Below are 14,646 nucleotides of genomic sequence, written 5' to 3' on the forward strand. Positions count from 1 at the left end.
AATCAAACAAGTACATACGTTAACAAAATACATATACTAAAAAAACAATAAAATTCACATTTAAATGTTAAAACTAAAAAGAATAGATTTACTTAAAAAAAAAGATAAAATCCACAAGAAACGGATATTGTGACCACATACAAGGTATTAGAAACTTGAGTGCTTGTGTTGAGAATAGTGGAGAGTTGGGTTGGGTGGTTAGCTGCAGTTTGGGAGGGGAGAGGTGGGATGAGAAAGAAGAAGAAGGAGAAACAGAGGAAGAGAGTGTCGGCAGAGGAGGTGTATATAATGGTTTTTACCGAAGGAATCATCGACGGATACATTCCGTTGGTGATTCCATTGGTGATTCCGTCGGTGATAGTGCCATGTCACTGTATGGCTATCTCAGTTTGAATCCCTTGGTCATTCCGTCAGTAAAATCATCTGAAAAAATAGACCGTCGGAGATACGGTCGGTATATACCGACGGATATTTCCATCGGTATATACCGACCGTATCTCCGACGGATTTAGTCCGTCGGTATATACCGACAGATTTTGAGATGAAATTTATTCCATCGATAATAACTACCGATGAAATATTTCCATCGGTAATTCCGTTGGTTTTCTCCGGTTTTCTGGTAGTGGGAGTTATGCTTAGGATCAATAGAAATTAAGAGGAACGGATTTGAAGGAAGTTTTGAGAAGCATTAACATATCACATATGGAATAACTAATGATAAGAGAAAGTAATGGCAGTATACATTTTCTATAACTTACAACCAGTAGTAATGTCAAAAACACGATATAGCAGACCCATTCCAGCTACAAATCCAAACTAGAACTACTGCAGCTGACAATCCAGTATGGACAGTGATTGAAACATCGTTTAATACCAAGTCTAGAAGGAAAAATTACGAAGTCACTACCGAGGTTCCAAGACTGAGGTTGAAATTTCATTGGTTGAAGATGATTCCAACTTGCTGGATGAAGAATGTGCCTCAACTGGACCTCTATCCTTAAAGAAGCCTGGTTCTTTTGGCTTTGGCAATGTCCTCTCTCCACCTAACATCAAAACCACTGAGGCCATGCTTGGTCTATCCTCGGGGTGTTGTTGAACACATAACAGGCTAATGTGGATACATTTCATGACTTCTGATAGATTCCATGACTCTTCGGCCAATCCATCAACCAATTCTAATGGTTTGCCTTCTTTCCACAATCTCCATGCCTAGATCATTTGAAACCTCATCATTAATCGCTAAAATGATTGAATGTAATAAGGAAATTTAACCCTGGATACTTACATATCCTATGAGGCTTAGGGTATTATCTGGATGGTAAAACCCTCTACTTTTCTTTCCGGTTACTATCTCTAGCAACATGATACCAAAGCTAAAGACATCAGATTTCACTGAGAAGAGTCCATCAGTAGCATATTCTGGTGCCATATAACCACTACAGAACGACATTAAAAAAAGACAGATGAGTACTATCTTGCAAATATCGTAAAGGCCTTAAAGAAAGAGAAATATGAAAAGTGAATACTTACTAGGTGCCAACTACTCTACTTGTGTTTCCTTCAGTCTGATCTCCTCCGAAAGTTCTAGCCAAACCGAAATCAGAAATTTTTGGGTTCATGTCCTTGTCAAGTAAAACGTTACTTGATTTCAGATCTCTATGTATAATCCTCAATCTAGAATCTTGATGAAGATACAGAAGCCCCCTGGCGATCCCGCAGATAATGTTGAACCGCTTAGACCAGTCTAACAGTTTACTTTTTGTCTGATCTGGTAAGATGTAATCATATATACGTCATTCATGCTACTTGAAAGCTCAAAACAGAAGACTTGATTCTATCATGAGCCACGATTCATTCTTATTAGCAACAGCAAGCCAGCTAAAATTTTGTAAGGTTATGAGAGATCCGAACCAAAAAGGAAAGAGTCCAGGCTTTTGTTGGGCATATATTCATACACCAGAAGTCTTTCCTCTCTTTGAATGCTACATCCAAGAAGCTTTACAAGATTTCGGTGCTGTAGCTTGTTAATCAGTATAACTTCATTTTTGAACTCTTTTGATCCTTGTCTGGAGCTCATTGATAACCTCTTCACAGCAATTTCTTGTCCATCTTCTAGTGAACCCTACAAAATCACACCAATAAAATGCATGCCTTTTCTTTTCTGAACAAAACCCAAGCTCATTATTGTTCTTGTACATTAAATGGCATACCTTGTAGACAGGTCCAAAACCTCCCTGGCCTAATTTGTTTTTTATTGAAAAGTTGTTGGTTGCATTGACTATTTTAGCGAACTCAAATTGTGGTAGCTCCAAGTCTTCATTCTCTCCATCAGCGATCTGATCATTTTGCTGGTCCATTTCTGCTCTCTCGGGAAAAGGAGGACAACAGGTGTCATATTAGTTAGTTGTGACAGATGAGACATGGATGTATATTAAAAAATCATCTTAATTTAATAGTTTAAATTGTTAAGTAAGGTCTCAAAATATAATTTATATTATTCTTTAACATACCCTCTCAAGTGAAAGCTTATTGAACTTGAAATTTGTATAAGTCTACATTACTTTGTGCTTAATTTTTTTATCAAATAAATAATTAAGAATGGTGAAATTCGAACTCGTGACTACTTGATTATTATGGCTCTGATACCATATCAAAGAACCATCTCGATCTAATAGCTTAGATAAAATTCCAAGATATAATTTATATTATTCTCAAATATTTTTCAAATTGATTTATGAGATTTGGTTATGAAACATATTAACAAATCAATATGCTCATGGTTATATTTTAAAGCAGTTGACTATAGCCAATCTGACTAGTAAGTTGATTCGAAACTGAAATTGCAATATAGAAGAACTATTATATTGACTTGCTAGCATCAAGAATGTTGAATTAAGTAAAGGAACAGCCATTTTCTTTTTTCTTCTTTTCTCATCAAAGAAAACTTTATATATTGAAACAAGCACTCAGTCATGACAAGTATCGAAGCTTTCACTAAAGATGATCATATACTTGCAGTCATAATGAGTGGACAATAGTTAATGGCTTAAAGCTATACTTTCCCATGAACTACAGACTTTTTTAGAACTTTATGATAAACAGGATGGCCATTCTCTTAGAGAAATGTACCAGTAACTTTACCTCTGCACTTTTCCTTTCGTTTGCAAATGCAATAACAGAACACAAGCAGCCCGGAGACCATGGCAATGACTGTTGAAACTATCACCGCAATCTTTACGGTAGGCTCAGCTTTTGCATCTAAGAAAGTGCACTATTGTTAGAATAAAGATACATCACAAGTAATTAAAGAAGCTATAAACAAGGAAATTGTGCCGCATCTAGGTACTCATGGATTGAAAAAAACAAATGTTTAGCATATACCTGATTCTGAAGGATTCATGCGAATGTATAGTTTCTGACCTCCAGCTGGAAACTGTCTAATATCTATCAGGTCACCATACCAAATTATGCAGCCACTGCCGCCTCCTCTAACATCTGAATTACTGTATGCCATACAGGAACAGTTCTGTAAACATTTAGCTCTGCATTCATTGAGATTCATACTGTTGTTTAGCCAAGAATGAGTAGCATCAGGCCATTTCAGCCCCAGATATTTCACGAATCCATCTCCCTTCTGGCAGTTCAATGGTTTATTGCGCACGCACCCACCAGACCAATCCATTAAGTTCCATTTCTCTGGTGATTTAGGCTTGAATTTTTTTAAACATCGACAAATTGGCAAGTCATTAATGATGCAATTTCCATTGGCACCACAAAGGGCATAATTATCGCACGAGTCTCTTGGCACAGAAGCATAGAGGACCCAAGTTTGGGTTGCTTCATTCCATGTGTAGGCTTCACGATAATTGGTAGTCTGATTTACAACTATCCTGGAGAATGCTGATATATTTTTGAGGTTGTAGGATAAATATACTTCATCCTCACTTGAGACAAAATTTAACTTAAAAACTGGGTTTTGGACTAGTTCTGGAGCACCTGTGAATGCAATGCCTGTCCAAGGGCCACTCCTGAAGTACTGTTGTGATCCTCTCCAGATAATTGTCTCAGGGTTATTTTGTAGTTTAATCCCCCAAGTTAAGTCTCCGGGAGATGGATCATCTGAGCTCCTCCAGGATGATAGGCGCCTTTCAAGTCCGGTCCTTAAATCCCAGCCAAGCTTCATTCCTGGAATCAGTGTATCAGATGGATGATCAAAACTTTGCCACAGGTATCTTCCAGAGTCACTTTTTTCATCTCTTAAGACAAGATTACCAGAATCCAGGAGCTGCAGTACTATTGGACTCTTGGCTACTATTGTTGAGTTTGATGACCAAACAACAACGTTGCGGTTGCTAACAAGCAAAAGATTGGCAGTATTGTCTATGGTCAAAAAGCCAGAGGAATCTTCAATTGGATTCCGCCGGTTTGCAACCCAAAGAACTGTTCTAAGTGGGATATTTTTGTACCAAATTCCCAAGTAACGATTCTTAGAAATTCCAGGGCTAAAGAAACCCAGTTCAAAGCTTCCTTCTCTAGAAACCAAGGTTTTACCATCACTTAGAGATTGTGATGGAGCAATGGTGTCAAGAGCAGTGGAGAATTTTAATTGGAAAATAAGGAAGGAAATATTGAAAAGTGTAAGTGAAAGGATAGTACAGAAAACTGTATGTGGAAGGATATCCATCCAGTCATAGGAGCTCATATGTGTATTGTGCTTGCAAGCTCAAGATTTATATATATATATATATATAGACTTTTCACTACATGATTGAATAGGCTTTGATAAAGACTTGACTTTTGATATGTGTGTTTCATGAGAAGAACAGCAGTTTGATAGATTGCAACTTCCACTAACCTTTTTTTTCCACAACAGATCCCACAGCTTTTAGCTTTTAATGATTCAACAAATAATTGATGCGGATGCCGAATCTGGTAACAATACGTGGTTGGTGATGTCGTCAACAGCTATTATTTACTATGACCGAGACGTGATTCAGTGGTAATCACCACGAATTTGAACCCCCTTCTACTCAAAACAATGTCTAATGTTTTCTGAAGTGATGATTGCCATTGCTGGATTCTACTTATCCCTACAATCTGTCGTACACTAACTTTTTAACCATTGCCTGGTTGTGTGGTGTAATTTTTTGAACAGTTGGAGAAATTGTTACAGGAAATGGTTCAAGAAGACCAAACCAGTCACATGACGGATTTGCTAGAATAACAATCAATAACAGTGGAGTTCATTACAACAAGAAATCAAATGACTTTAATTCTTTTGAATATTTATTCAAGTTTACACTTTCTTTAAAGAATGTTGAATATCCAAAACTTACCTAAAAGAAAAGGTTGCATTCACAACTTAACTAAAAGCAATAGACTGGCGTGTCTACTCCTCCACAGCGGCCTCAGGTCTTTCTAAAGAATTATTCCAAAAGAAACTGTCCTAAAAGAAAAGGTTGCATTCACAACTTAACTAAAAGCAATAGACTGGCTTGTCTACTCCTGCACAGCGGCCTCAGGTCCTTCTAAAGAATTATTCCAAAAGAAACTTTCCACTCGGTCTGCTAATTATATTAAAATATTGAAAAAGAAAACCTGATGACGTTGGTCAATATATCCCCTATCAGAGTTCACATTGAACGATCGTGCTTTTTAATAGTTTATACACCATCTGGACCAGAATTGCCTGTGAGCTGAGATCTGCATCCTCTGCTACGGAACAGGGCAGCTTTGGAAGTACTGCTTGAATAGCATTTTAGCATTCTCTTTCAAAAATGCAAATGAACAAAGGTAATATATTCTACCATCCTAAACAATGTCAAACCTGTTATAAGGAAAATATGATTAATTCTGATACAAAATCATGGATGTGGCGATTAAAACGCTTCAGTCTCCAGCCATTTAGGCCTATGGGTTGAAATGCTAAACATTCATTTTAAATCTTGTCCACAAAGTAGACTTTCTAATGCAAGAGATTTTAGGCAAACACACAACATAGCCTTATACTAACTGAGTATAAATTTTGATCCAATTGTTAGCTTAGGTTGAAATTTTTGCTTGTAGATTTAAAAAAAGCATAAGGTTAAAATTTTATAGCTATTTGATATCAATGAAACCTTCAAATAAGAACTAAAAATTATTGATGGGGATTTATCATATCTTCCTAGTTAATTTAGATTTGTTTTTTTTTTTAGTTTAGAATTCTTTATTATTTTGCATATTTGTTTAGGATATTTTCCATTCCATATAAGCAAACTAGAACATTTAGTTTTGATTAGAGAAAAAATTAAACAATAAAAATTCAAATTAGTGTTCTTGTGGTTGAGATCCTTTTCACTAGAATTCTCTTTCTTTGTGCTTACTAATTTTTTTATATTTTTTTTTGTGTCAATTAGTATCAAAGTCTAACTATTCTTCACTAGCTAGCTAGGTAATGTGTATTATTGAATAACCATCATTAGAAGATGTCAAGAACATGACATGCTCTTGAAAGAGAGGATGAGGAACTAATAATAAAAGACACCCAATAATAGATTGCATAATTGACCATTAATTGGTGAAGGTGAGGAACCTAAAGGATTATTAGAAGAGAGATAATTTGAAAACCTGTTTCAAAGCTAAAAGTAGAGAAGGCAACCTTGTATTATGGAGAATTAGGATTTCAAATTAAACTGTCTAAGCTCACAAGGAACCTTGTAGTTAGAGGAGTTTATTCTTGTTGTTGAGAGTCTTTTTGCTAAAATTATTTTTCTTTGTGCTTACTATTTTTCTTGTATTGTTTCGGTTTGTGTCAGTTACCCTTAATTTTACCTCAAACAAAGATGACATAAACCATCAGCAAGTAGATTGCTGGTGGTGATACAGTGGTCCTGCTTTCATTATGGGGCCTTAAGAGTTAAGGTGAAGACCACATTAGTCTATACTGAGTCAACAAGAGAAAACTTTCCCCCAAGACAAACGCAAGTAAGTCCAATATAACTTTTTTTATAAAAGCAGAATTTATTTCTAAAGCACAAACAGAGCAGGGGGACCCTTCTTAACCTTTTTCATTCAGAAATTAGCTACCGAGCCTCCAGCAATGAGGTTGACGTTTCATTATTTGAAGGTGATTCCGCCTGGCCGGATGAAGAATTTGCTTCGACTAGACCTCTATATTTAAAGAAGCCTGGTTCTTTGGGCTTAGGCAATGCACTCTCTCCACCTAACGTCAAAACCACAGAAGCCATGCTCGGCTTATCCTCAGGATGCTGTTGCATGCATAAGAGGCTAATTTGGATACATCTCATGACTTCTGATAGATTCCATGATTTTTCTGGCAATCCATCAACTAATTATAATTCTTATCGCACTCAAATTACTAAATACCTCCGTTACTTATGTTCAAATGGATCAAACTCAGAAGTAAGGGGAAGAATTGTTGAGTGCAGTTGAGAGGTAAATATTCAACAATGAAAAGAAATGGAAAGAAGAAATGTTTATATATCTATATGATCTAATAGTTAGAGATAGTGTCATCTTAACACTTAAACCCTCATATGCGTAGGCCCAATACATACATGGTGATAGGATAGTAAGATTTACACAGAAAAGAAATAGAGATAGAGAAACGCAGAGAATAGAGACGAAGAAGAACAGAGATTGATTCTGTTACACAGTGGAGAAGAAGAAGAACTTTAGCACTGATTCTTTTATTAATTCATTTCAGTTCTCTTATCTGACATCTGTTTATATATATATATATATATATATATATATATATATGCTATACACGTTATCTATTCTCTTTTTATTGCACTAAAATTATCAAAGAACTATCTTAATCCAATAGCTTAAGCTGAGATGAGGTCTTAGAATATAATTTATATCATTCTCTAATACACCCTCTCAAGTGAAAACTCGTTGGACTTGAAACTTGTATAGACTCACATTACTTTGTGCTCAATTTTTATCAAATAAATAAAAATTGTAAGATTCAAACTCGTGACCGCTTGATTATCAAGACTCTGATACTATATTAAAGAATCATCTCAGCTCAATAGTTTAAGCTGTTAGGTGAGGTCCTAAAATATAATTTATATTATTTTCTAACAAAAACCATGCTAGCTAATTCTCTTAGCTGACAAACAATACTAACTGTCTCTCCATACAAAATTACTGTGAACAATAAAGCAACCATATTTCAGATTTTTATCTGTTTAGTAACCTTTCTTTCATTTTCCTATAGTTTTCCACACTCAAATATTGAAAAATTATCAGGTAGATTTGTTCTACCATCACCCTTAAACTAGATCAATAAATGCATGAAACCAGGATAAAATTATGTAAAATACGTGAGAAACATTATATTTTATTTATATGTGACTTTTTTTATTAGTCTACTCTATATATATTTTTTATTTCTTGCTGTTAAAGGAAGCAACAATCAAACGCCAGCAAATACGACTTGTCCACTTCCATCCCAAAAATTCAAATAATTATCCATGCACATCTAAAACATAAACTTTCCATTATACTCCACAGGTCAATATTTCTATCATCAAATTAAATCCTCCCTCGAGACTTGTACATCATCAAAATTTCAAAACTAATGTTCAACGCATTAATATTCAATATACAATTTTCCACACCTACATCCATTTTGCACTCCAACATACACACTTCCTCACATTTTCCATGTTCTCAACCTCTTCAATTATGCTCAAACATATGAAATTTGTATTTTTTTCCATATTGATATATATTAACTAAATTCAATTTCAGCTAAACTAATAATTGAGCCCAACAAAATTAATTTAACTGAACATAAATTTTTTCAAACTTATATACTTAAATTTTTTGAATTAACATAATAACTCTCTCTTGTCTTATTTATAATTTCCCTCAAATATCCAAAATATTTAATACAATACAATTTGACCATTTAATTATGGTTAACTCGTCAAATTTCAACAAAATTCTAGAAACTAACAATTTGGTCAACTTTTTAACAAAATTTCATATTTTTATCATAACTTTCTCAATCCTTTTCTTTTTGACATGTTACTTTAATGCCAAACATAACACTCAATCTAATTTACAAATTTCATATACGATACAAACAATCCTCAACTTCTATCTTAACTAAGACACACTACACTATCTACTAAATATTTCATTTTTAATATATATAGGTGTCCAACCATTTAATAGTAAAAGTTGTGTTTTCGCTCTCCTCTGAATCTATCCCATTTAATTCATTATTTCCAAAACATTTAGTCTAAAATTCTCATTGGTTCAATTACTTCTTTACACACCCAAGTCCCTAACATTCACATATACTCTTTTCAAGCTCATTTCTCATCATACCAACATGCATTTACATCTATAAATTACTTTAATTACTAATTTTAAAACCTTCACATTAGCCTATCAACATTCAACATCACAAGTATACCAACTTCAAGTTCAACTTTTTCCCAAACACACATTCCTTACAAAAAAGTTCATATTTCAATACAAATTCCTTTTAAAACACAAATATTCATATCAACATATTATACATGTTTTTTTTTCCTTTATTTTTATATGAAAATTCGCCTGCCATTTTTTTTTTAAAAAAAGACCTTTTATAATACGCATTCATATGCGAAACACATCATACTAAAAAATTAAACACAAAGAATTCAAACATCCACACATAAAATTATTGGTGCACACACAAAACTAAACACTTAAAATCATCCAAAAGAACATATGTTTTGCCATTAAAATTCCAAAATATGCTAAATTTTTAATTAGTGTTCAAAATCGACCTTCTAAAATGATTGGGGTGGACTGGAAGAAGCTGAAACAATGGCTAGACAAGAGGAAACAATGACAAAATATGGTGGCCATATGTTAATGGTGGCAATTGCTGCTGGTGCATCGTTGCAAATGCTACTAGGATTGAGGAGGCGTGTGAGTCACTCCACCTAGAACATCTCTTCTTGGTCTTTCTTTTGTTATTAGTAGAGTTGTTACTATTTTTGGATTCTCGCATAAAAAATAAAAAAAATACATATGAAAAAATATATATATTCGAAAGGAATCCAAAAAAATAACAGGATTGAGAAAATGATGTTGGAACGCCCATAATATGGCTAGAAATTGATTGAGCAGGTTCAAAAATATAAGAATTGAAATTTGACAGTATATTTTTAGCTGGTGAGAGCCCTATTGACAAGAAAAATTCAATTTGAGGAAGAAAAGTTCAAAATCAGATGTTTATGGACTCAATTAAATTTTATCTAAGGTTTAATTGAATTTATGAAGGGTTTGATTAAAAGAAAAATTGATTTTTAAGTCAATTTAGGTTTTTATTGGAAGCAATTAAAGTTCTGGGGTCCAATTATAATTTTGAAGAGTTGATTTGGTCACGTTAGGGCCTTAATTGCATAATTATTAAAGTTTGATGGCCAATTAGGGATTTAATGGAAACAATCCAAAACCAAGGACCAAACCGGAAAAGGCGCTAAAATCAAGGGATCTGATTATGATTTTTTCGGGGGCTTGATTACAAAATTGGAAAAACATCCAAGGACCAAATAGGAAATATCATTTAAAGTGGCAAAACGGTGTCGTTTCACTCAAAACTATTCATTGTCTTCTGCTGGCAATAAAAACAGGGGAAGCGTTAGCAACAGAGACAGCGGAGCTGCAGTCAAGGGGAGGCGCGTCTCGCGGCTGATGTTCCTCGCCGCTGTTATGCACGCCACCCATTACCAAGAAACACCTGCGACCTCTGGCTATAAAAGCCAGAGGAAGAATGATAAGCCACCACATAGATCTGAGAGAGCAACAAAACCGAATCCCAAGTATAGTGAAGTGCAGTGAAAGGCAAGCGCAAGACCAGGACAAACGTGAGTCATGCAGGATTGATGATAACAAATTAAAGCATGAGATCTTCACCACGTCAGCTAGTAATGCTAAGCATCAGTTTTTTTTATTCAGTTTCCATTCAGTATTTATTCTGTTCTATTTTGCAGTAATAGTGTAACCGTTATAACGTGTCCTTATATTTCGGCTGCATAACCGAAATATTGATTAGTTTCCATTCAGTATTTATTTTGTTGTAATGTTGCAGTAATTTAAATATTGTAACCATTCTAACGGGTCCTTATAATAAGGCTGGAAAGAAAGGAAGAAATACAATATTTTTCTATCATAAATTTATCTTGTGGTACGTTCTCACCCGAAGAGAACCAGTGTGAATTCTGCTATTACAAATTAGCTCTTGACTGGGACCTTATCAATTGGTATCAGAGCCTGGTTTAAATGGCGACTAACAAAGAACTTATTGAAATGCTAGAGGCGGGGCTCGGTGGAGTGCAAGAAGGAGTACAGAGAATGGAGATGAGCATGACTGGAAAAATGCACCAGCTAGAAGAAACTATCAATAAACTTTCAGAGACGTTGTTATCCAGCAAGGTGTTGTTATCAAGCAAGGGGGAATCAAGCCATAGCAACACAAACCGAGAGGGCAATTCTCGTTCAATTCATGAGGAGAATGAAGGAAACAGACAAGTTTTTTCTTCAAAAATGGCCAAGCTTGAATTTCCACGATTTTCTGGACAAGACCCGACATAATGGTTTAATCGTGTGGACCAGTTCTTTGAATTTCAAAATACTCCAGCCAACCAAAAAATATCACTAGCTTCTTTCCATCTGGAAGGAGAAGCAAATCAGTGGTGGCAGTGGGCTTGTCGGACATATAGAGAGGAAGGACGAATGATGACATGGGAGGCCTTTGAAGAGGAATTATGGGCGAGATTTGGACCTACTGATTGTGAGGATTTTGATGAAGCTTTATCACGTATAAAGCAGGTGGGATCCTTACGTGATTATCAGAGTGAGTTTGAAAAGTTGGGGAACATAGTTCGTGGATGGACCCAAAAAGCTTTAGTTGGGACGTTTATGGGAGGACTTAAACCAGAAATTGCTTAAGGAATTCGAATGTTCAAGCCACAGTCGCTAAAGGAAGCAATTAGCCTAGCCCGCATGAAGGATGAACAGATGAAAAGACAACGCCAATTCCTACGACCAACTCAAGTCAATCGAACGCCACTGTCGCTACCACCAACGACACGTGCAACACCAAATGCACCCTTTCGTAGATTACCATGGGAAGAGATGCAGAAACGTAGAGCCCAAGGACTCTGTTTTAATTGTAATGAGAGATTCACTGCCGGTCATAAATGCCAAGGAATGCAACTCTTGCTTCTAGAGGGTCCAACCGGTTTCAATGAAATCACATATGAAGAAGTTACTGAAGAAGCTGACTTAGAAGAGGCGACAAGGGAAATTGATGAACCTGAGATCACTCTGCATGCTTTAACGGGATGGTCTGCACCAAGAACTATGCGTGTAGATGCCAAAGTGGGGGTCTTCAATGCAGTGGTGCTAATTGACAGTGGTTCTACCCATAATTTTATAAGCACTCGCATGGCTGATCGGCTGCGGCTTCCAGTAGTTCCAACAGAGACATTTACGGTTCGGGTTGCTAATGGGGCACGATTACAGTGTCAAGGAAAATTCGAAAAGGTACAGGTTCTTCTTCAAGAAATTCCTTTTTCCCTGACCCTTTATTCTCTTCCCCTAGCGGATTTAGACATTGTCCTGGGTGTCCAATGGTTGGAAATGTTAGGGTCTGTAATATGTAATTGGCGAACTCTCACAATGAAATTCTATTGGGAGAACTTGGCCAGACAGCTGCAAGGTTTTTGTGATCAGCCTATTCAAGCCGCTTCCCTGAAGGAGATTTCCAAAGAGTTTTGTCAAGGACATTCGGTATTTGCAATTTGTCCACAGTCCACCATGCAGGACACAAAAGGGATTCAGTCACCGAGTATGAGCCAGGTCTTAGCTAAATATCCGGAGATCTTCGATGAACCTACACAGTTACCACCGAAACGTGAGATTGATCACACTATTTCCCTCAACGAAGGAATTGAGCCAGTCAACGTTCGACCCTATCGTTATGCTTATTTCCAGAAGGCAGAGATTGAAAAACAAGTCCAGGAAATGTTGAATTCTGGACTCATCAGACCTAGCACTAGTCCCTTCTCTTCTCCGGTGTTGCTCGTTAAAAAAAAAGATGGTAGTTGGCGTTTTTGCACTGACTATCGATCTCTTAATGCAGTCACTATCAAAGATCGGTTTCCAATCCCTACAGTGGAAGATATGTTGGATGAGCTGCATGGGGCAGCATATTTCACCAAACTAGATTTACGAGCCGGTTACCATCAGGTACGAGTGCAACCTTCAGATATTCATAAGACTGCGTTTCGTACACACAACGGTCATTATGAATATCTTGTTATGCCATTTGGCTTGAGTAACGCACCATCTACATTCCAAGCTATTATGAATGCTGTTTTTCGGCCCCACTTACGAAAATTCATATTGGTATTTTTTGATGACATCTTGATTTATAGCCCTACTTTGGAAATGCATTTACATCATGTCACTCAAACCTTGGACATTTTAAAGCAACAACAGTTTTATCTCAAGGCTAGTAAATGTGCTTTCGGTAAGCAAGAATTGGAATATTTGGGTCATATTGTCTCTCATCAAGGGGTGAAAGTCGATAGCAACAAAATTGAGGCAATGGTGGCGTGGCTACAACCTGCTAATATTTCTGAGCTGCGTGGATTTTTGGGGTTGACAGGATATTACCGCAAGTTTGTTCGGAATTATGGTCTAATTGCTCGGGCTCTTACAAATCTTCTCAAAAAGGGGCAATTTAGCTGGAATGCAGAGGCAGAAGAAGCTTTTCAGACACTTAAGAAGGCCATGACAACAACGCCTATCTTAGCCATGCCCAATTTTAATGACACTTTCATAATGGAAACCGATGCTTCAGGTAATGGAATTGGGGCAGTTCTGCAACAACAAGGCAAGCCTATTGCTTTTATGAGTCGAGCTCTCGGTGTCTCAAAATGTTCATGGTCTACTTATGCAAAGGAAATGCTAGCAGTGGTGGAAGCCATTCGCGTGTGGCGTCCATACTTGCTGGGACAACATTTCATCATTCAAACCGATCAGCGTAGTCTCAAATACTACTGGAACAACGAATCACTACGCTAGAACAGCAGAAATGGGTTGCTAAATTATTGGGGTATGACTATGAGATTCAGTATCGGCCAGGACGGCAAAATTCTGCTGCAGATGCACTTTCTCGTAGACCGACCAGTCCTACACTACACAATTTGTTCGTGCCACATCTTGCTATATGGGAGGAAATTAAACACGCAGCCACTACAGACAACTATATGGCTGTTGTTAGCAACCTGGTTCAAACTCAACCCGAGGGACCCTTTACTGCACGCAATGGGTTATTCTTTTTTAAAGGCCGAATTGTGGTTCCTTCTGATGTCACTCTACGCAACAAATTAATTTATGAAGCCCATGATACCAAAATAGGGGGTCATTCGGGCGTCTTACGCACCTTTAAAAAGGTGGCCACTCAGTTCTACTGGCCTTCCATGCACAAATCAGTTCAGGAGCACGTGAAGAGCTGCGACACATGCCAAAGAACAAAATCCGAAACCTTGCCACCTGCAGGTCTACTCCAACCTTTATCTATTCCATGTCAGGTATGGGATGATATTACAATCGATTTTATTA

General features: G+C 36.6%; 1 protein-coding gene across 1 annotated transcript; it reads right to left on the reverse strand.

Moving 5' to 3' along the window:
* Positions 1–715: 715 nt before the first annotated feature.
* On the reverse strand, positions 716–4,701 carry LOC133688834 (G-type lectin S-receptor-like serine/threonine-protein kinase At4g27290). The gene is made up of 7 exons (XM_062108457.1): positions 3,382–4,701; positions 3,142–3,258; positions 2,211–2,359; positions 1,912–2,122; positions 1,531–1,768; positions 1,286–1,436; positions 716–1,209 (listed from the first exon to the last, which is right to left on the reverse strand). The coding sequence occupies exons 1-7, from the start codon at positions 4,682–4,684 to the stop codon at positions 904–906; spliced, it is 2,475 nt and encodes an 824-aa protein (XP_061964441.1). The 5' UTR covers positions 4,685–4,701; the 3' UTR covers positions 716–903.
* Between the last annotated feature and the right edge of the window lie 9,945 nt (positions 4,702–14,646).

The sequence above is a fragment of the Populus nigra genome, chromosome 1 (assembly GCF_951802175.1).
Source record: "Populus nigra chromosome 1, ddPopNigr1.1, whole genome shotgun sequence".
Lineage (NCBI taxonomy): Eukaryota > Viridiplantae > Streptophyta > Magnoliopsida > Malpighiales > Salicaceae > Populus > Populus nigra.

Coding starts and splice junctions, on each gene's coding strand:
- LOC133688834 (XM_062108457.1), bottom strand. CDS start 4,684: ATGGATATCCTTCCACATACAGTTTTCTGTACTATCCTTTCACTTACA. Junction 3,259..3,381: donor CATGAATCCTTCAGAATCAG/GTATATGCTAAA, acceptor GCACTTTCTTAG/ATGCAAAAGCTGAGCCTACC. Junction 2,360..3,141: donor ACGAAAGGAAAAGTGCAGAG/GTAAAGTTACTG, acceptor CCGAGAGAGCAG/AAATGGACCAGCAAAATGAT.